General features: G+C 35.9%; 1 protein-coding gene across 1 annotated transcript; it reads left to right on the top strand.

The window, feature by feature from the left end:
- The first annotated feature begins 842 nt into the window (after positions 1-842).
- LOC131687021 (uncharacterized) lies at positions 843-4,080 on the top strand. The gene is made up of 3 exons (XM_058971055.1): positions 843-1,211; positions 1,271-1,487; positions 3,923-4,080. Exons 1-3 carry the CDS (start codon positions 963-965, stop codon positions 4,078-4,080), a joined length of 624 nt encoding a protein of 207 aa, XP_058827038.1. The 5' UTR covers positions 843-962.
- The last annotated feature ends 19,685 nt before the right edge of the window (positions 4,081-23,765 follow it).

Genomic DNA, 23,765 nt, shown 5'->3' with positions numbered 1-23,765 from the left:
TACTCTTGGGATCATTGATACTTTGCCCACCGATCATTACTTTATTGTGTCGGATAGCCTCAGCTCAATCGAGGGTCTCCGTTCAATGAAACCTAGAAAGCACATTCCATATTTTCTGAAGAAAATCTGGGAGCGCCTGCATACTTTGTCTGTAAGATCGTACAAGATTGCCTTAGTTTGGGTTCCCTCGCATTGCCCCATTCCATGTAATGAAGAAGCGAAATCTTTAGCTAAGGCGGACGCTTTAGAATATATATATATATATATATATATATATATATATATATATATATATATATATATATATATATATATATATATATATATATATATATATATATATATATATATATATATATATATATATATATATATATATATATATATATATATATATATATATATATATATATATATATATATATATATATATATATATATATATATATATATATATATATATATATATATATATATATATATATATATATATATATATATATATATATATATATATATATATAATATATATATATATATATATATATATATATATATATATATATATATATATATATATATATATATATATATATATATATATATATATATATATATATATATATATATATATATATATATATATATATATATATATATATATATATATATATATATATATATATATATATATATATATATATATATATATATATATATATATATATATATATATATATATATATATATATATATATATATATATATATATATATATATATATATATATATATATATATATATATATATATATATATATATATATATGAAAGACCAATCAGCTTCAGCGAATTTTTCAGTATTACTCATCAGAGAACCCTCGAAAGTTGGCAATCTTCATGGAGTAATGGAGAACTTAGAAGGTGGCTATATTCGATAATCCCTAAGGTATCGAAGAAACCATGGATGTGGGTCGGGACTTCATTCATGTGATATCTCGGCTCATGTCCAATCACTACACTGGGCTCGCAAAAAGCGGTATCTGCGCCTGTGGTAACGGTTATCACGATATCGAACATATTGTCTGGGCATGCGCCGAGTACTGTTCTGCCAGATCTCAACTATTGGATCCCCTTTGGGCTCGAGGAAGATCACTCAATATCCCGGTTCGAGATATACTGGCAAGCCGCGATCTGCTCTATATGTCGCTCGTATATATCTTCCTAAAAACCATCAATATTAAAATTTATTTGCCCCTATTATTTTTCAGATCATTCTAAGAAGTGCCCTCTTCTGCCTACCGTACTGCAACGATGGTTTGATGGGACTCCAAGACAACACAAAATATCTCTGTCGAATGACCCAACAAACACGAGACCTACAGCACAACATCACACGCGCAATGCGCTGTGTTGCCGATCTGCATCTGAGCCGTACTACGAAATCGTCTGGAGAAACCCCTACCGGCTCGAAGAAGACCGCCCGGCGTCCCCATATGGGAACTGTGGGTAAGACGGACAGGTGGGGTAGGACGGACACATGGTTATTTTAGGGATATAACATTAAAACTTCAATTGTATTGTATGTGTACTCTATCATTATGGGTAACCTTGAATTATGAAACACTTATTAGGCCTTGAATACTGCTAAACGAATACAATTTAAGCAAATATTGATAATCGGTAGTGCTGTTTTTTGCGGATGTAATTTAAAAGTTTCCGATTTTAAGGTTTATCGATGACAAAATCAATTCTTTCGCGGAGTTTTTTCTTTGTTTCGATAAAGTAACTTTTAAGTGACATCTTCGTGGAAAATAACAGGTAAGTTTATTTATGCGTGAATAGGTACAAACGTTTAAAAAATATGTATACTGGTGGGGCAAGACGGAGTCTTGATTAATTCTATTGATTCATCCTTATATGAATGTCTCGCCCGTAGAAACGAAATACTAGAAGTCAAACGTGGAGAACCATCCAGTTAGCTGAAGTCTCACATGCAGTAGGCTGCAGGATGTACGTTAATGTGACCGAGGTTCAATACGGGATTCCTAGAAGTCTCATACTCTAGCTGTGTGATCGAGGAACTGATGTTACCAATTACGCATTTAATATATAACCTTCCAGTTTTGTATAATTGATTGTGACTTATCAAATGATCCAATGTTGGAACTGATTGTGTTGCTCTCTTTATGACAACCGCAAAAACGATATTAGAAACGAACCCCAAAACGTCGTTTTTCACCTCGAATTGAACATATATATTAAGAAGAACCACAATCTATTCAAAACATCCGCTCAATATTTTGCATTGTGATCCTTTCTGCCACATGTCCGTCTTACCCCTACTATATGTCCGTTTCACCCGCAGTATGGAAAAAGTGCAGATATTTCTTAGTTTTCCAGTTCTTTAAAAACTGATACAAAATGATTTTTGTAAAATAATCCCCCTGGGCACTCGAAAGCCAACATAAGGAGCTAGAACATAGAGTATTACATGGTGACAAAAACATGCTCTTACCATGTTATATTTAAGTATATCCTTAATATGTCCGTCTTACCCCCAGTTCCCCTACATGATGCATTCGTCCGAATATGTAATCCTTACCGTTGATTCCCGATGCCCGATATCTACCCCCAGCTTTGTCCAAAGAAAAGGCAAACGTGCCTTATCAAATAAACGAATTGAATAATAAAATAAATAAAGAGATTCATAGGCTTCAAATACCTAGAGCAGGAAAACACAGAAGTGATACAAGTATTCAACAAGGAGTGGCTAATGTGGTGAAAAAGGTGCCTGGAGCGGATAGAATCCCTAACGTCGCACTGATAGTGGTAGTCCCGGCATTTCCGAACATGTTTAAACTAATAATAAGAAAATTACTAAATGAGGGGCCCTTCTCTGATCGGTGCCGAAGCTAGTGTTATTGTCAAAGCGGGTAAGCCGCCTGAGAATCGCTTACTGGGTACTTTCAGAAAACTCTTGGAAAGGCACATCCTGAACAGGCTGACACCATTTATGGAGAGCGATTATAGGTTGTTGTAGAAACAACACAGAAGTCACGATCGGGGAGCATTCCGTAATCTCGAAGCAAGCGCTGAAACAACAGGAAGTGACGATCGACGACGGACTGAATTTCAACATCCTATGTCGATTATATCTGTGAGAAGGCGGTCAAAGCTATGAACGCATTAAACAGAAATATGCCGAACAGCGATGAAGCAAACAGTAGCAAGAGGCGCCTTCCGACTAGTGTATCATCGTCTATTCTGATGTATGGAATTTCTGTCAGGGTCACGGTGCTGGGGACACAGCGTAATCGAATGAAACCAAGCAGTACATTTAGGCTCAAAACCATGCGAATCACGATCGTGTACATAACTATTTCATCGGATGCAGTCTGTGTCGTCGCCGGAATAATCACTATCTGCATCATTCTAGTGGAGGATAGCGAGTGTTATATATAGAAGGAAACTACGGAAAACACTGATATCTAACTCGATGACCAAGTGTAAACAAGAAGGGGATTTGGCGGATGATTGTTGATGAACACACAGACTCATACCGGTTATCCCGATCTGGCTGAATATGAATTGGATATAAGTAACCTTCTAACTCAGCGATTCTCAACCTGGGGTCCACGGACCCCTAGGGGGCCGTCAAGTCGTTGCTGGGGGTCAGCGAAGAGATCTTTTCCGGACGAATATTGAAACTTCAAGTTTTTTATCGTATCAGACTGAAAATAATATATACAGCATATAAATCGATGTTAAGCCGTGGGGATCCGCAACCGCCCAGGGTAATTTTGAAGGGGTCCGCGACCGCCCAGGATAATTTCGAAGGGGTCCGCGATAACCCAAGGTGATTTCGAAGGGGTCCGCGGAGCAAACAAGGTACAATTCCTGGTTGGTCATGATCGATTCAGATCGTACCTACGATCAGCAAGTTAGCAATACTAATGAACCGATGGATGTGGATGAATGTTGGAGACGTGGACATCCCTACAACTCAATAGGAATTGCTGGGCTCACTGGTGGTAGAACGCCTGTCACTCAGTTGACGCATCGAACAACATCCGGTTAGCTAATCAGAATATAATAGAGTTCAGTAGCAGTAACACGCGTTTTTATCACTCTGTTTTGTCCGCGTTATATTTTAATAAAGTATATATGTTTTAACGTATGGGTCGTGTAATCTTCTCTATCGGTCACCTCCGAACACGGCCCACAATAATGAATAACTCCAACTCGGTTAAAAATCCTGCGAGGTTTACGGTACGAACGAAATGAGAGAGTGCCACAATCAGCGTAAAACCCTCGTAATTCCACATACATGCGCCTATAGACACATATTCCCGCAGATACACACAGAGAAGTAGCCTTGGAAGTAGAGCTAGAGATTACAATGCGGAAGGGCTGGGGTTACAATGAGAGCTTATGCATTGGACAGATAGATGATCTGACTACATTAATGCCATTCACATACTGTATAGCAACAAACCCCACTAATTTACAAGGTACCGTTTTTATGGTTAACGGGACCAAAAATTCATTTATTTGCAAATGACTGGAACGATATATCGCCAACATAACCTAGACTTTACACACTTCTCTATGCAAATTAATACTTTTAAATATATACTTACCTGTCTCATTCACGAATTGCATTCTCTCTCTGACGCACTGTGTTTGATGGGTTTGAAAGTTCATGTGACCGTATCTCTCTATTTTTCAATTGTACGTTAAAATAATGGACCTGAAAATTCTATCCTGCGCGAAAAAATTTTTTCCGGTTTTCAAATAACTAATTGAGGTCCATCAATTAAGCAAAAACATCAGATAATCTTAAATGACGCCGCCAAGGAAAGAAGAACGATAAGGTCAAAATAAAAAAGGATGGAAACACTAGAAAGTGCGTTGTATATTAATTGTCATTTTCAAATAATGGATTTTTTTTAAATATTTTAGAACTTTCCGAAGCAATGTTTCTCAAACTGGTACAATTCGTTTTACTTATTCATTTTATTATGATTGAGTTTTAAAAAATGATTTATTCAGGAAATATGAACCAGTTCACGAATACATGAATAAATCATTTTTTTAAATTCAATAATTTATTCATTTCATGGATTTTATTTGTTTTGTTTATTTTATTTATTTTGAATACTTGACTAATTTTAAATATATGATCATTTCATTTCAATCATTTATGTGATTTAGCATTCCTTTTGTTCATTTTGATCATTTTGGTTCATTTTATCTATTAATTCGATTCCTACTTTGGATTCATTCTGATCAGTTTATTAACTTCATGAGTTTATTCATATCATTAATTTAAATTATTTTATGCACTCTTTTTATTCTATGTATTATATTTATTTTCGCCTTGTATTGGTGAAACTATTTGTACAGTCGAACGATATTCATGATTTCGTGATATTTTAAATATGATTATCGTGATATTTGAAATATGAGTAGAGTGATTCCCTTTCATGATTTCAGGATTTTAGTCACTATTTTTTAATATTTTAGTCATGAGTATTGTGATTTATGTTCAATATTTCAGGAACTTTTCCATTATTTTCATAGTTTGAATTCACGTTGTCGTGATATTATTGTCACGAGTAGAAATTTATGTTTATTAATATTCATGATTTCAGTATTCTAGTCATGATATTTTTGTCACGAGTGTGATTTATGTTCATGATTTGAGGATCTTAATCACTATTTGCGTAATTTCTTCCAGAGCTTACTTTCGAATTTGACACGTAGAGTGATGTGACGTATATTTATGATATCAGCAGTTTTATCATGGTATTGGCAATTTTTCTGTCTTATCGCGATCTAATGTTTTTTGGTTATCATCGGTTTTTTTACGCGGAGTAGCGTCACAATATTAACTGTCATAAAAGTTCGACAGATTCGCGGTATCTTGTTCTGTGAACTATATCACGAATATGATTTGATGTGCTCAGCGCGTTTTCTATCCAGGCATCACACTGAACTTTATCAAATGAATAACGATGTTAGAGGTCTTAACAGTTTTCTCATATCTACTGTTTGTACCTATTACTGCTCGGTAGCAGCTGGACATTTCATGAAAAAGTGCATTGATCAAAAATAATTCCACGAACAATACTCCATGTTTTTTAAAATAGTTCACGTGAAAATTTCATTATCAAGTTGCATGAAATTGACAATAATTAGGGATATCTTCTAAATATCACAAGCACGCAAAATCAAATGTAAGTCATGTTTAAGGAATCACGGATCATGAATAATATTTCATGAATATGTGAGCTATTTTATAATCCGACGTGACTATTGTTCTAGGAATCAAGAACCAGTTCACGAATACATGAATACTATTTTAGGATTTCGTGAACTATTTCACAGGAATGAATGGTATGTCGTGGTTGTTACACTAATGATGAACATGAACCAGCCCACGAGAAAAAATAATATTTCATGATTTTGTGAACTATTTCACGAGAACGGATTTTAGATCGTAACTATTATACTAGGATGCATGAATCAGGTCACGAATACATCAACAATGTTTCATAATTTTGTCAACTAGTTCACGAGCAGGAATGGTCAGTCATGATTATTGTATTAGGAATCATGAACCAGTGCACGAATACATGAATATTTTATAATTTTGTGAATTATTTCACGGGCACACACGGTCAGCCGTGACTATTTCACTAGAAATTATGAACCAGTTCACGAATACATGAATAATATTTCATGATTTTGTGAACTATTTCAGGAGCACTGATATTTGATCGTAACTAATATATTAGGAATCATGAATTAGCTCTCCAGGATTGAATGGATTCATGAATAAAATTCCGAGATTCGTGAAATAGTTCACGAGAAAATATCCAGCATAACTACGAACAAAATGTCTCCTGGTAAAGATAAACTTGTCCCTCTTTACTGTGAAAACCGACGGGATATTTTATTCTTGTGACTTATGTTCATGATATCAGCAGTATTATAACGATATTCATAACTCTTCTTCGCTTTATTGTGGTAGGTTATTTGTGGATTCCTATTGGATGTTTAACTGGGAGAAACATAACAATATGAACTGGACCAAGTTTAACCAATTCGCGGTAACATATTTTGGGAAATGTGCTGCTAACACGATTTGTAACTCAATAGTTTATTTTGACCGATCAACTCAGTTTTCATTTTCTGCTCGGACACCACATTAAACATTATCACGGGAATAACGATGTTCGAAGTCCTAATAGATTTCTTACATTCACTGCTCGTATATATGGCTGGTCACTACCAGACACAGACCATATTGTATTTCATCATAAATATTTTGGAATAGTTCACTCAAAATTTTCAAGATCATATGTAGAATTTTATGAAAGTGAAAATGATTATGGATATCTTCTAGATATTTCCAAGCACACAAGATAGATCGCGAATAATGTGCTATGAATCAAGAACCAGATCACGAATGCCTGTTAATTTATGATTTTGTGAACTATTCCACCAGCACGTGGTGAGTCATGACTACTAGGAATCACGAGTCTGAAAATAATATCTTGCGATTATGTGAACTATTCCACGAAAACAAATAGTGAATCGAGGCCTTCTAAAAACTTATTGTTGTTGATGGAGAAACGCGAATAACTTCTGAAAAGGTCGTAATAAAACAAAAGAATTGCACTGTTAAAACAAAATTTAAAATATCTCGAGAACTACTTCATTTCAGAAATTTTTTGTTATGAGCATTTTGATATGAAATGGCGTTTTGAAATATATTCAAAAAGAAAATTGTATTTTTGACTGCAAATAGTATGAATTATGAAAATATGTCAAAAGTTGTTGTTAGGTAAACTTTTTTATTGAAAGCTTCTCCATGATCCAAATACACTAAAAAAGTTTCTTTTACTTCTTTAAAACCAGAAACATATGATTTTTGTCATTTTATGATGGGGTAACGCGAATAACTTTCAAATAGGGCATAATCACACGAATTAAATGTTTTTGTTGGAACAAAATTCCAAATATCTCAAAAACTATAGCATTTTGGAAAATTGTTGAATGCATTTTGATTTAAAATGATACATAGAATTATATACTGTAATAAAATTACAGTTTTGTATGTCAATTAGTATGAAATTTAAAAACACGTATAAAGTTAGTGTTAGAAAAACTTTTTTACCGATAAGTTCTCCATCATACAATCACATTTAAAATGTTTCTTTTTTCTTTAGGTTTTAGTTGAGAAAATATAAAAAATAGAAAAAAGTGGGTTTTTTGCAATTTTGATTTTTAAAACAAATTTTTGTTTTTGTGAAAAATGGCACAACATTTTTTTCAGTGTATATTTCTTTCGTACATAAATATTTATTCCCTGAAACTCATTCTCAGAAAGTTATGCTGTATAAAAAAATATTCGAGCTAAAAAAATTGAAATTAAGGCACGTAGAAATGTTACGCCCTTTTGAAAAATCGCTCTTGTATCAAAATATTGCAAGGTTCAGAGAAAATCATGAAGATTCATAAACTGAACACAGCTTCATAGTTTCGTTCGAATCGACGATGGTCATATTTTGTGGTGGAGCCGGTTTCTCATGGAATCCCTCCTGTGTCAAATGTACTTTTTTATTTAAAGGTGAAAGTCACTTTTTCACTCTAACTCGAATACTGTTCTACTTTAAATTTTTTGGACATCATTTTCGGATTCAGCACACGATTTTACATTGAAAATGGAGGTCACATATTGAAGCTAATTTTTTTCTTTTAATTTTGTATTGGTGGATGAACTCACAAATATATAGCAATTTTGTCACACCCTCATCAACATTCATTTTCTTCGTACACTGATAATATAAATTCGTAAATATAATGAAATCGATCATGCAATGCACGAATTCATTCGTTGTTTTCTGCAACGAAGTATTTTCGTGCATTGTAAATAGTGCGTTTCGTTCATTTCATGAACAAGAATGCCTGCTTGGTGAGCGAAAGCTTTCGTAAATTTTACACATTTAATGTACACTGCACGAATATTATCGTTGATAAAAACATTATTTTTCGTGAATGAAACGAAATGTTTTGTTTATTTTAATAAGCGTTTGTGTATATTACGTTGGCGGCAAGAATTCATTTCGTTTATTTTAGAAAGGTTTTCGTACATATTAGCATCTTATTGTTTTCAGTCGATCATTTGGGATCGTGCTTTGACAATATCGATTTTTTCTAATTTAAAAAAATCGATTTGGCCAAATCGATTTCATTGTGGTACGAAGAAATGGCCGCTTGATGAACGAAAGTTTTCTTAAATTTTGCTTATTTAGTTTACATTGCACGAATGTAATCGTTGATAACAACATTTTTCGTGAATGAAACAAAATGATTCGATTATTTCAATAAATGTTTGCGTATATTACGAACAATCTCGTTGGTCGTACGAATGCATTTCCTTCATGTTAGAAAAGCTTTCGTATTTAATAGCATGTTGTTTTGACTTTGCTCCGGCAGAGAAAAACTTAAACTTCTTCATTCAAAACCAACGAGCAGTTCGCGATGGCTCAACTGAATCCGTACTGGTCCGGATTCTGGATGAAGCGAAAGAGGTTCAGGAAATCTTCCTGAAACCGGCGGACACGGATACGGCTACTAAATAATCAGACCGAGACCGTCGTGATGATCAACAATCCTCTGACGTATAGCAACAATGACTCCATATTGAAGCTCTTTTGACGTTGACGGTTTGACGAATGGTGCTCGTAAATATTAGAAAGATATTCGTATATAGCAGCGAACAATTCGTTTGCCGAATAAAGCTGTTTCGTAATAAGCCATCGAAAGTCGTTTCGTGGTTTTCACGAAAAACTCGTAATAAAAAATTAAAGTGTTTCAATAGAACTACGAACGATTGATTATATGTACGAAAAATTCGTATATTTTATTAAAATTTTCTGTAATTCCTAGCGATTTACGAATATATTCTATCAGTGTATACATTTGCATCTTGCACTGTATCAGATAAACTCGAGAATGTTTATTTCGAGCTTAGCAGGACATAATTCTAATTTTTGTAACCTCCTAGTTTTAATATATCCAAAATGTAGAAACAAAAGAATTTGGCACCGCCAAGCTAACGCATTTGTGCCTATCAAATAAACGAAATGAATAAAAAAAATCTGCAATTTTACCCATCCTGTTAAGTATCAGAGATCTATCGAGCGACATTGTATTTCCAATCAAAGCTTTTATTGTAGTCGAATGATATAGTTTAAATTTTTTAATAAGATCATGTATAGAAGAAATCGAGAAACTTATCTGGCCGAGCAACTATATCCTTGATTAAAATAAAACCTTAGTTCATCCTTCTGTTTCACAATTCCGTTAGAACTAGCAATTTCCAGGAATAACGTCGAGCTGAAATGCACTATTATTCATCAAAACGAAATCGTATCACCAAAAAGTTAAAAAGAACGTAAACAATTTAAGAAAAAGTACTTGCACAATTAAAAATGGAATTTTATCACAAAATATCTAATTATGTTACATATTACGAAAGCTCAACCATGCATGTGGTTTTCGTCATTTACTTCCAACACTCATTTGGTAACCTCCTTTATAGATAAAGAATAAAAGAACCTTCCAGTATCTGAAACGAAACAAATCGATGTTTGGCCGTTGATTTGTTTCTGATATACACTATGAGTCTGTTGTTTTTGTTCTTTGATAATCTTTAAACTAGCAATCGCGAAAAGTAGTAGCAATTCGTATATAAAATTCTATTGTCAATTCTGATGATACAGGAATTATGATACTGTTCCCCCAATCTGAGTGTTCGAATCCTAACGAAGAACGATTGAGTTCTTATTAGATTATGAATTCTTCCTCGGTGGCTCATTTGCGTATTTCAAAAGCTTCGTATTCTGAGGTTTTATATTTTTATGGTTCCGTCGAAAGATATCGTCGAATTAGGGTTGGACTGTATTCGCATTTTCAGACAAGAGGAAAATGTGGGGAATAGCCGGCTTAGTCATAATACCATGAATACCCGCTTTCTATAACTAGTAGTAATTGGGACAGTATTGAGTAGCTTAAATCAAACTAAGAGTTAGTATTTATTGTGCATAATATAAATGTGCAAACAAATGTTCGATGTTAGCAAACTAACCAAATTTTGTTTACAAGTGAAATTATCCGTCAAACTATATAAGCGCAATTTTGCACATTCTAGTGATTTGTTTGTCGAAATGTAGACAAATATGCGGATGCGTAGCACAATAGATGCTTTGAATATCATCATAAGGTAAACATGATATGAATTACTATGAAAACTACCAATAATTATATTACTTAGGGTTTTGACGTCAAGTAACTCAGACAAAATCGAAGAATCGAAGACCACTTGAGCAAGATGCCACAACAGGTACTTGTGATAAAATGTGAGAAAATCGACTTTTCTAAAACTGTGTTCCGAATTTCGTTCAACTGAAAAGATATTTTCGAACCACGCTCCTGTGATTGTTAGATGTTTAAAAAAATCGTCTCATTCAATGTACTAATTGAATTGCAGCTATCTGCGTTATACCAGACAGTCAGTCGATATTCCGTTGAATATTTTGGAATGAGCAAATTTTCATTCACTTCCTCTGAGAAATCGAAGCCGGCAGCAGTGACCTTGTAGTAAATAAAACTATTTTTAATCTACAATGTTCTAGACCACCAAATCAAAGTAATTTATATCCATTCAAATAGGTTATGCAATTTATACTTATTCCTCATCCCATAATTATATTCAAAAATGCTTACTCAAACACACATGCCATATCTCGTCGAACTGAGTCGAATGGTACATCGTACTGAGTAATCCAAACTTCGGATAGATGGTCAAAATGGTAGCCGGGTTGAATTGGTTTTATTGAACGTAAAATTGTTCTCAATTTAAAAAAAAAAACGTATTGTCATGAATGCTTAACCCATAATTTTTTTTTTCTCAAAGTGCAATTGCGCAAAGTGTTGGGAAAGAATATCTTTACACTCCGTAAACTGGAACATATTAGAATACGCACAAGAAAATTGAATTTAGAGTCAATCTCAGGATTTCCTGAGTTGTTCAATAAACACCGCTTCCATTTTCGATCAATTCGAATACTTTTTATATTTCAGATTAGAAAACATTTTCGCTATAGTCGCAGGATCACGAATTAGTTGTGCACCTGTTTTCAACATGTCAGCTAAGATATTAGTTTACAGTACTAAACATATTCCGAGAAAAGCTCATTCGAATATGTCCTATTACTATGTACATTTGAGTTTCCGAAAATTTTCGCAGACAATGGCCTCCGGAAAATACAGATACAGAAAAAATTACAATGATGTCCTCTTTTAGCCTTTATATAGACGACAAATAACTTCCTAATACAGAACCTGTGCCTCAATATCTCAGGCGCAAATTGATATGTTGCGATAGTATGGAAAACCTGAACCTTTGAAACTTTTTGGAACTAGTATGAGAGATTATTTTGGTAATTAGAAATAACAGTTGTCCATTTCACTCATTACTCCGATCATCCACGTGCTGCTATAGCTATAGATGTATCCACGTGCTATAGGTAGCAGCAAGGAAGCCGAGGTTTTCACATACACATGCACGTTGACCCAGGCGCGCTAACAGTGGTGTAACTGCGTAGTAGCGTGCGCTTCCGCAAATAAAGAAATTCTCGATCAATAGATGTATTTGCAAGCGTTGAATGTATTTTATTCAACGCATAACAATGCAAAAATCGCATTCTGCATCTTTTGGTAATCCACATGATTACAAACAGTTATAATCCATAAATGAACTTGTAATATACTACGAAGGAATAGGACGGAATCCTTGTTGATACAACACTGGTTTTGGTGGGGTGGAAACCAGAGAATGCAGAGAAATGGGAGAGGCAATTTTGTTTTCGGGAGCGGAATCATAAAGGATTCGAAATTTTCGCGATTTTCTCTACTAAAACTACCGATCACTTTGGAAGTAATTGGAAATTTGAAATAAATTTTTCGCCAATGTCTTCGGAAATTATCCTAGTTTACTGGATACCATTTTTGTTTTTTATTTTTGGTCTATTTCCAAAGATATTGCGAGATTAAGGCAAAAAGGTACCGATTTGCTGCCCTCTTGGCGCGGAAATGCAGACTCGCACCTTAATGATACATGGTAGTGGTAATGGTACAAGAAGTTTCACATACATAAATTGGTTAATAAACAATCTTAACATTTGTTATCATTTTTGGGATTAAATGCTTTCGTTTAATATATTGACATCGCCCATAGAACTTTTCATCGATTTTTTAGCAGAATTTTCACTCAAATATTCTAGTTCTTTGCATACATACCAAAGATACGTTGAATGATTTCCCATATTTGCAATTAAAATTCTAGGGCAGTTCATAAGACACGTAGAACAACTTTCAACATTCTGCTTTTATTGCACTATATTATTAGTCTAATTAATGCTATCGTTGTAATGCAGTACAAGTGAAGATTTTCAAAAAAAAATATATTAGAATTAGAACGAAAATTTTTTTTGTATCGGTACGTCGCTCCAGGGTTGTTAATACGATACATTTTTCACGATAATTTATCGGCGTTACTCGTTAACGATAATGTATCGTCATCGGAAACTCCGTTAACGATAATGTATCGTCGCCTTCATCGTCATCGTCGATAATTGTATCGTCGTTTCCATCGTCATCGTCGGTTCATCGGTTATCGCGATACATTTTGCGTTACTTTCCCATTTATTGGAGTTGAAGTTGATCCGGTTAATTTTCAATTGTTTAGAAATAAATACCTATTGAAGGACATGTTGTTGGCAGTTGAAAATCAATAGTTTTGGACATTTTCTATGCACAGGGGGGGTCCAACGATGCGTCAAAATGAAATAATTTAAACTTTTCGGGAAAGTGTATTATATTGAAGGGAAAGTTGTTGTCAATTGAAAATCAATAATTTTGGACATTTCAATAAGCAGAAGGGTCCGACGATGTGTCAAAATTGAATTTTTCAACTTTTCGAGTAAGTTTGTGCACAGAAGAGTCCCAGGTACACAGTATTTTGACCATGAAGAAAACAAATTTTGAGCTATTGTGTAATTAGTAATTTATAGCACGCAAAATTGTAGTGTATTGAAAAAAACTTGTAAACCACTATTATTAGGCCATTCATAAATTACACTACACATTTTAGTGGTGTGGTGATTAACAGATTTTATTATAATTTTAATTTAAACTAGAAGATTCCGGATTTTAAAAAAGAGAATATACATACACATTTCCAATGTTTGATTACATTTTCTAGTTAGGAAGCTTTTAGCCCCTTCCTCCGTTTCTCCTCTACACTATGTAACAAGATGCTTCATTCTTCCTTCTTTTACCCTTAAATATGTAGTGTAATTTATGAACGGCCTCATAATAGAGTTTTAGTCGGTTTTTTGAATAGAGTGAAGACCCGTTTTTATCAGCCCCTTGGCGAATTTTAGGCTGATAAAACGATGACATTGGCAAAATCGGCACATATTTTTTCTGGTTCTGAAGAGATGAAGTCGAAACGCAAACACCTGGACTAACATATTTTTTCTTTCTTTTTAATAAATCGGAGCGGTTAAAATATTCTTCTTTAGTCCCTCGACAAAGCCTCATAACCCGCTCTGATCATTTAGTAAAAATTTCCCTTAAGGAGGTCTTACAGTACAGTATTATTATTTTTGTATATTTTGCATCTCTAAGATAAGAAAATATGCTAAAGAAGGAATTTACTCGAATTTGACTTGAACGTAGGTTGGAGTCCACCAAACGATTTTGATAGTGTTTGTTTTGCTTTTTGGGCACAACATTCGATAACTTCTAAGTTGAAAGGGATACAAATAAGCTTATATTACAAAAATTCTGTATTTTCTTATGCTGAACAAAATCTTGGAACATTTTGAAATTCTACAAAATTACCAGGAAAAGTATTTTAAAAAAAGCAATTTTCAGGGGTATATCAAAGAAATCTCCACAAATGTAATTTAAAATCGACAGATAGACACATAGTCTCTTCAGCGAAGTTAATACTTAAGATATTCTCAACAACTTTGCCAAAGAAAGTTTTTTTTTATTTTCATAAATGACCAAACAAAAGCTTGCTGCTCAGCTTTAGAGGGATTAATCACCCAACTAATACTTTTTAAATGCAAAAAAATATAAATAAACTTTGCTGAAGACACTATAGCTAAATAATGTTTTTCGTGGTTCAAAGAATTTATTTCACCTTTTTGCCACTTTGGAAACACTGTGCACTGGTGGATCCTCCTGTGAATTGAAAATGTCCAAAACTATCGATTTTCAACTGCCAACAACCTGCCCTTCAACATAAAAAGTTCGCGAAAAGTTGAAAAAATTTCTATTTTGACGCACCGACGGTACATTGAAAATGCCCAAAACTATTGATTTTCACTTACCAATAATCTTCAATATAATAAACTTTCCCTAAAAGTTGAAAAAAATCCATTTTGACACATCGTCGAACCCCCTGTGTATTGAAAATGTCCAAAACTATTGATTGTCAACTGCCAATAACTTTCCTTTCAATATAAAACTCTCCCGAAAAGTTGACAAAAAATTCCATTTTGACTCATCGTCGCACCCCCCTGTGCATAGAAAATGTCCAAAACTATTGATTTTCAACTGCCAACAACATGTCTTCCAATAGTTATTTATTTCAAAACAATTGAAAGTTGACCGCATCAACATCAACTCCAATAAACGGGAAAGTAACGCAAAATGTATCGCGATAACCACCGATGAATTATCGACGATGACGATGAATCCGACGATAAAATATCGTTAACGGAGTTTCCGATGACGTTGACGGGTGGTTAACGTTATCGACGATGACGATTAATTATCGATTAACAACCCTGAGAATAGCCAAAAAAGCGTAAAATATTTGGCTTTTACTGACCCAAGCATGACTAAAATGCGACTCACACGTTAAGTGCGGAACTATTGAACTATTATGTATTTACTTTGTTAGCATTACTAGAGCATTCGAAATTGATAAATTTTGAGAAGAAAATGGAATATGTTGAGGATAATTAGTATTGTCTGATATAATATTACTAAATATCCATAAAAACTTATTTCATCAGGAATCAAATCATATATTTCTTTTTATCAGAAAATTTGAATCACCTAATTGGACTAAGAATAAAAATCACGGAAATGTACTCGATTCGAAGTGTATGCATGAATACTTACAGGTGAATTGATTAATATATGTATAGAATACGAAGTTTACGTTAATTTTTGGGATAAACGTAGATCGTATTCCTTTTTCGGGTCGAAATGAAAACAAAAGCACATCCTCGCGTCACGAAATCAACTATAGGTTCAATGTTTACACAAGAAGATTTTTATTCGGTGAGGTCATAAACATCCTCTGATTAATAAACTTAATATTATAAGTTTTACAAATTATAAAAACACGATAAACAGATAAACGTTCTTTGGAACAATTTAGTATGTACTGCAAAGACGGTGGATTTGCCATTTTGAACTTCTTTGCTATACTCGTACCCGAACATGTTAGGTTTTAATTTTAATTCTCTCTCTTATTATTCCATCGCATGGAAATTCGAGAGAAAACCAGCTAATTTATGTAAATGATGGCACAGAAGAAAAATGTCGTCAAAAGATTCCAGAACTAATTATTGAGGGGTTAACACCACTATAGAGCACGAAAAATAGGCATATTTCGGGAATTTTTCTTGACGCAATAATGAGATGAATCGAGATCTTGTTTAACTTTCCGGCAGTGCACGCTGCTCTGAAAATCTAGCGAACCCGTCTTAAAGCATCAGCGGCTGCTCGTTCAGTGGGCCATAAGCGCGACTTCCAGAGGGTTAATGAGATATATAACATTACTTTATTGCAAAATGATTTATTCGAGTAATTTCGTCACAAGATGGCGGCTGTGCAGCACTTTCCGGTCGGGGAGTTTTTTTTTGGAAGCGGTCCACGGCCGGAACTCTATGTCCCGTAATTTTTGATTCAGAGCCAAAAACCAAAGCTTTTTAAACTTCTTAGAACGACAGCAAGCAGCATACGTAAGATTTTTTCTATGTCTTGATTTTTCGCGAAAAGGCACATTTTTTAGTCGAAAAACACTGAAAATGTGTTAAAAATCGACACAAAATTTGCTTATCAAAAAATTATGCAATGAAAAAATTATCCCACGTACATCGCTGGAGAAAGTAATCTTGAACATGCTGTAAAAATTTTAGGCTCATCAAAAATCATTTGTTCGAGTTACATTTCCGGCCAGATCAAAAAAAAATTATTTCGACCAAAACACGGTTAACGTTTTCAGTATACTCGAGGTATACATAAGAGGTGTTGCGAAAAATTTTGAATATTTATTTATTGTTTTCGCGATTCATTTTTTGGAATATCATTTTCAGCATCCTAAAGCACCAGTAAACAAAATTCAACCAATAAATAAAAATTAAATGTTTTAAAAAATCTACAGTGTTGTAACCCCTTGAAAGCACTGTACCGGCAAATAGAAGCGCTTCTAAATTGGCACGTCATTATTTTTAATAACGCGCTACAGAAAAAAACAAGCAACAATGTGAATTCTCGTGAACGTTATCTTGTTTTATGTGGACTTTATCTCGGAAAAGTTGGACATCGGATAAGCCTCTTCTCGCGTGAGTGAGAGAGAATTACAATGCCTGCGTATGATTATAATCGAGAACGTGTGTAATACCAGGACATTACTTGTAATGGATCACTTTACTTTTTGGCGTCGCCAAATTCGCAATCCAAATAAGTTAAATTACCATTGAGTTATTTAGTCGAACAAAAAATAGGCCGTTCCTAATGTGGATGTACAAATCCCGTCTTACATCTGTTATACGATTAATCTGATACTACAGATCATTATAAAACTTTGTTTATACCAGCCGATACATTGATTCGTAAAACGTTTTCCTTGTTTGCCCCTAGGCTCGAATACTTCAGGTTTCCCACGGTAGTGTAACAACACTCTATAAACTCGCAAGCTTTACCAAGCAACTATGAAATCTTCAGTAGAAAATATATAAGCTTGAAATAAGCCACCGCCATCCACACAACACAACGCAACAAACTGTGCAAATTAAATCAATCTCGCCCGCACTGCCGCTTCTAAGACGAAAACAAACCAAAGATCACACGCCAGTGAATACACGCCAGTGAAACCACGCCAGTGAATACACCACAGCGACTCTGGGGCGCGCGCGGTGGCGAATTTATCTGAGCGCGCCACAGAGAATTTTAAGAGCTCTTCTCCACACTCTAGATCGTTCCAGTGTTGGGTGTATGAAAATTTACCTCTGCCATCAACGTGCGCTTACACATATCAAATACGGTGGTGTATATGAGCGAAAGAGAAGCGCTCTCGTTTTGCTTGCCAGAGTGTGGGGAGTAATTTCAATTTCTCTTTACTGCACAGAGGATAGGGACATCACTGGTCCCCAGTACAGCCACCAGACGCGAGCGGTACAGCTTCTCTTTCCTTATTTTACATTTTTTAATATTTTCAATATTTTTAATATTTTTATTCAAAAATGACTACAATCAATGCGGCTCATTTACGCCACGGCCGGCATCAACGCTTTCATGTGCGGGCCTCTCCCTTTGACTATGCAGAGAAAAATGTACAAAGCGAGAGAACAAACTTTACTACGCCACACTCTCACCGAGCAGTCGGAGTACAGCAGCAAAACGAAAATGTATTCTACTGCTGTACGGGAAAATGTACTCGGTTTGACTACCGTTCTGGCAAGAGCTGTAGTGATGCGTCGCTGTAGTGGGCTGTACGGCTTGTGCAAATGTAAATATATCGAAAAAAATGTAGTTTATCGGTACCGTTGGCATCCCTGCTGACAAATAATAATTGTTCCAATTTTGACAATGTCGTCACTCTCCTTATATGCACTCAGTTCTTCATATGAACTTTAAGCGGTTTGAAGCAAATAGAATTAACGCTTGGATCTTTTTCAGTGTAAGATTCTTCTTACGAATACCAAAGTGCCATCTTCGCCAGACCTGTATATATGACATTGGCTGTTGAGTGACAGATTTTGCCGCAGAATTTTTTATTTGAACTGCCAGATTTTCTATTGGGATTTTCGATTGATTGACACCGGTGTAGTGGATTGCACTGCCCGGTCAAACCATTCGGAATTTGATTCGGAATCCTGAATGGAGTCATTATGGATTCCAAATCAAATGCAACAACCGATTCTAAGTCGGAATCGGTTGTTGCATTTGATTTGGAATCCATAATGACTCCATTCAGAAATCCGAACCGGTTCCGGAATGAGTTTAACTGGGTGGTTTTGCACTTTCTAGCAGAACCCTCTAAGAACGGTTGGTTTCAAAATTGTCCAATGAAGGACGTTCGTTGGACCAATTTGGACAACGTCCAAATAACCGTTCAACAAACGTCCATCGTTGGACCCGTGTTGAACGATTTTGCAACATTTTTTTGGACGTCTTAGTGGGAAGTGTCAATGGAACATACACGGTTAAATAAAACAACCTGCAGAATAAGTTCTTTTAACTTACTTTTGAGTTGTGCGTCGCTTTCGCACTTATTAGTGTTGCCAAAAACAAAACGAGAGATTCGACTCAGTCGAGGTCTTCCGTGGAGGAAGCTACTTTTGAGTTGTTTGGGGTATACTCAAAATTAGGTAAATTCAACTTAAATTTGAGTATAAAAAACCTATCAATGAGTTGTAATTTTTGCCGTGGTTAAATGGAAACTACCTTCAACACAGTTTACCTAATTTTAAGTTCCCCCACGATACCACGAGATTGAGTCAAAGGAACTCAATTTTAGGTAGTTTTTCGTTTCTGTGTACCCAGTTTTCTGCACTTCTGCTAGAAAGTGCAAAAACGGTGCAGTTTCAGTGCACTCCACTACACCGGTGTCAATCAATCGAAAACCCCAAATATAAATTTTAGTTTGATATCAGTTTGCTTGGCTGCACTAAAATAACGTTATAATAAACAAGAAGAAGGATTATCGATGGATCTCAATAAAGATCGAAGTGATGCTAACCGAGACCGTGATCGCGACGATGAAGTTAAGTTATGCGGATTTGCGAATATTTGGCGTCCGAAACACTTACAGCCCAACATTGATATGGAAGAAAACGAACGGGGAACACAGGACCTGTACAAAAAGTTGCGATCCGTTTTAAACAAACTGACGCCGGAAAATTTCAATGAACTGGTGCAGCAGGTCAAAACGTACGCGATTGATACGGAGGAACGGTTAACCGGCTGTGTTAAGTTGATCTTTGAAAAGGCCATTTCCGAGCCGAATTTCTCCGAATCCTATGCCAAAATGTGTAAAGAAATAGGAACAACGACCGATAACAGAGGGATAAGTTTGAGGAGGCGGTTAATTGGGAATTGTCAATCAGAATTTGAAACGCAGCGAAATAATCAAAATACGAATAAGGATCTCGCGGAAGAACAACTGGAAGAGGATGAAGAAAGGAATCAAAGAAGAACCATCGGAACAGTCCGATTCATAGGTGAACTGTTCAAAACCAGTCACTTGACTTCAAAAGTTATGCACCGCTGCATTAAGCTCCTGCTGACGAAAGAAGAGTACAAAAATTACGACGAAAACACGCTCGAGTGTGTTTGCACTCTGCTTACCACGATTGGCCTGAAGATGGAAGATGAATTTGACCAGGACTTCGGCAGATATTTTGACCAGATTGGTGAAATTGTGCAAGATAGGTACAACCAGTACAACATAAGCAATCGAATCCGGTCCATGCTGCTGGAGTTGATGGATTTGCGTCGAAACCGATGGCAATCACACCGATCGGGCCTTAATCCGGAAGCAATGAAACAAATCGAAAATAACGCCGAACAGCGTATCAGCAAAGATTTCCATGGTAAAGGATCGGTGAAGCGAGACCCGTATGGACACATGAATGGCCATTACAACGACCGTATGGGTCGATCGTCGGGTAGCATGATGCCGATGAGTGGTAAGCAATGCGACAACTACCAAATAAATAACCGAAACAAAGTTTGGGATCGCAGGCGTATTCCAACACAATTCAACCAACAGCAATCATCATCGCATTCAGGCCAATATCAGTTGAGTACCCTATCATCAATGCGAAGTGACTTCCTCCTCCCGGGTAAGAAAACCGAAACGATGCTGGTCGATTTCATTGATACGGAGGAACAGTTGTCTCACTGCGTTAAGCTCTTCTTTGAAAAGGCTATTTCTGCGCCGAATTTTTCCGAAGCCTATGCTAAAATGTGCAAAAAAATCGGAACAATTACCGTGGCTGCTAACAACGGCAAAAAGACTAGTTTCAAGGAGCGTTTGCTGTGGCTTTGTCAATCGGAATTTGAAACACGGTGGAACGCTCAAAATTTGCACAAGAGAGACAACCGCCCCAAGCTGGAAGCGAACAAGGATGTCACTAAAGAACACAAAGAACTACGAGAACTGCTGGAAGAGGACGAACAGAGGATTCAAGGAAGAGCTGTCGGAACAGTCCGATTCATGGGTGAGCTGTTCAAACACGGTCAATTGGGGTCGAAGATCGTGCACAACTGCATTACACTCCTGTTGATGACAGAACACAAAAACTACGACGAAGGAACGCTCGAATGTGTATGCACATTACTGACTACAATCGACTCGAGGATGGAAAATGAATGTAAACTGGAACTGGGCAAGTATTTCGACAAGATTAGCGAAATTGTGAAATATAGGGACAAGTACAACCTAAGCAATCGAATCCGTTCCATGCTGCTGGAGGTGATTGATTTGCGTCGAAGCCGTTGGCAAGCGCACCAAACGGATCTATATCCGAATGTAATTAACCAGGCCCAAAAGGAAGCTGAAACCAAAAATGGTCATATAAAAAAAGATCCTAACCGCCTCAATAAAGGGTTGGTAAAGCGACGCCGATACAACTGCAACAAAGGAAACAATAGTTATAACAATGATCGTATGGTTCGAACATCGAGTAGCAAGAAACCGGTAAGTGGTCAACAGCTCGGCAACAACCAAATGCATGATAGAAAAAGAACTCAGCATCATAATATAGGTAAATTACCTTCACAAAGAAAAGTTGTTTCACCGGTCAAGGGAATCAAAATGACGCTCGCGAACTTCTCCAAAACCGTTAACTGCGAAATGGTTGACACGGATATCGAATTTAGTCTGGAGCTCCTGCAGGAAATCGATCCCGAATACTACCATGCCGCTATCAATCAACTGTTCTCGGATAACGTTGATCGAGACATCAAATCGCGGTCGATGGTTGTCCAGACAATTAACCAGATGTTCGAGTCTAAACTGATCACCAAAGCGAACTATCTGTGCGCTCTGGAGGAACTGTTTAAGATCGCAGAAGATTTAGTCATTGATATACCCCATCTGTACAAATACACAGCCACATTCTACGTACTGTTGCTTAACAATCACCACATTACACTGGCAGATATCCGCTCTGTGGCACAGGTAATTATTGACATCCACGGTGCTGTCATGCTGAAGGAACTGTTGCTCCATTATGAAGAGATGTTCGGTAAGGTTGCCACAATTTCACTGTGGTACAATTCATCCCTCGATTTTGGTGATTTCATAAAAGTGGCTCCGGCCGAAATGTACAAATATCTGCAAGATGCCAAACTCGGATATCTGTTGGATTCTGACAGAAATGTGGAGACCATGCAAGTGGTCGGTGAACAATTCAAGCAATTGGAGCTATAGCTATGAACATTGCTAACAAAAACGTTCAGTTGAATTAAAATGCCTTTTTGAAATGAAATGGAGAGACAATAAATTACTTGTGTGTGCAATCGAGCTATCAACCAATTTCACGTATCTTCTCTACCGTTGCCTTTGTTGGTATTTGCACTGCTTTATGGTTATAGCTATGAACACCCAGCTTCCCAGCAACATTTATAACGAATCAGAAGCTGTCCTACCATATTTCTTAGGAATACATTGCTCCTAAAAGTTCATCCATGCATACAAAACGTCAGCCCAAACGAACATCGAATTCTCTCAAGTTCTGTGCTTATATTAAGGACGATGCAGACGATACATCAGCTTCCGTCAACATCAACGGAACCGTCACCGTTCCGTCAGAATAAGTTAAATGCGTTTCTCGTGTGCCCGTTCACACATGCCGCACGTCAAAACGTTCTGTGCCGTTGGTGTTGTGTGCGTGAATGCCTCCATTTAACTGCATGTAACTAATCTTGACGTTCCGTACCGGTGACGGAAGTCTGATATATCGTCTGAATCGTACTTTAAACCCACGTGTACAAACCCGAACACACTATTTCGTACACTCAAAAAAAGTAAACGTTATGCCTAGCAAGCCGAGAAAAACGCTGTTCAAGATTGTCCCATCCATTGAGCCAAATGGATGGGACAACCATGTTTTGGTATTTTTTTGATATTTTCTGAACAAACCCGGTAATCTTATTTGTGCAGTGTGATTGAGTGGTGATACAGAATACAATCCAATGGATAACTCATTTTCGACAAAAATCCACATGGGACTCTTATGCGTTTATGGGCAGTATAGACACTATTTGCTGGAACATAAACCTAATGTGTGTATTTACAAGAAATATTAATCTTACATTTACATTTCATAACTATTCATAACCCATTCTATAACAGTACGCATATATAAC

The sequence above is a fragment of the Topomyia yanbarensis genome, chromosome 3 (genome assembly GCF_030247195.1).
Source record: "Topomyia yanbarensis strain Yona2022 chromosome 3, ASM3024719v1, whole genome shotgun sequence".
NCBI classification, from domain to species: domain Eukaryota; kingdom Metazoa; phylum Arthropoda; class Insecta; order Diptera; family Culicidae; genus Topomyia; species Topomyia yanbarensis.
This window is presented reverse-complemented; position numbering and strand designations above follow the sequence as displayed.

Excerpts from the sequence above, each read along its gene's own strand:
- LOC131687021 (XM_058971055.1), top strand. The coding sequence starts at position 963 with ATGGATGTGGGTCGGGACTTCATTCATGTGATATCTCGGCTCATGTCC. Across the intron at positions 1,212-1,270 it reads ATCTGCTCTATATGTCGCTC|ATCATTCTAAGAAGTGCCCT; the intron begins GTATATATCTTC and ends ATTATTTTTCAG. Across the intron at positions 1,488-3,922 it reads CTCGAAGAAGACCGCCCGGC|ATCGTACCTACGATCAGCAA; the intron begins GTCCCCATATGG and ends TGATCGATTCAG.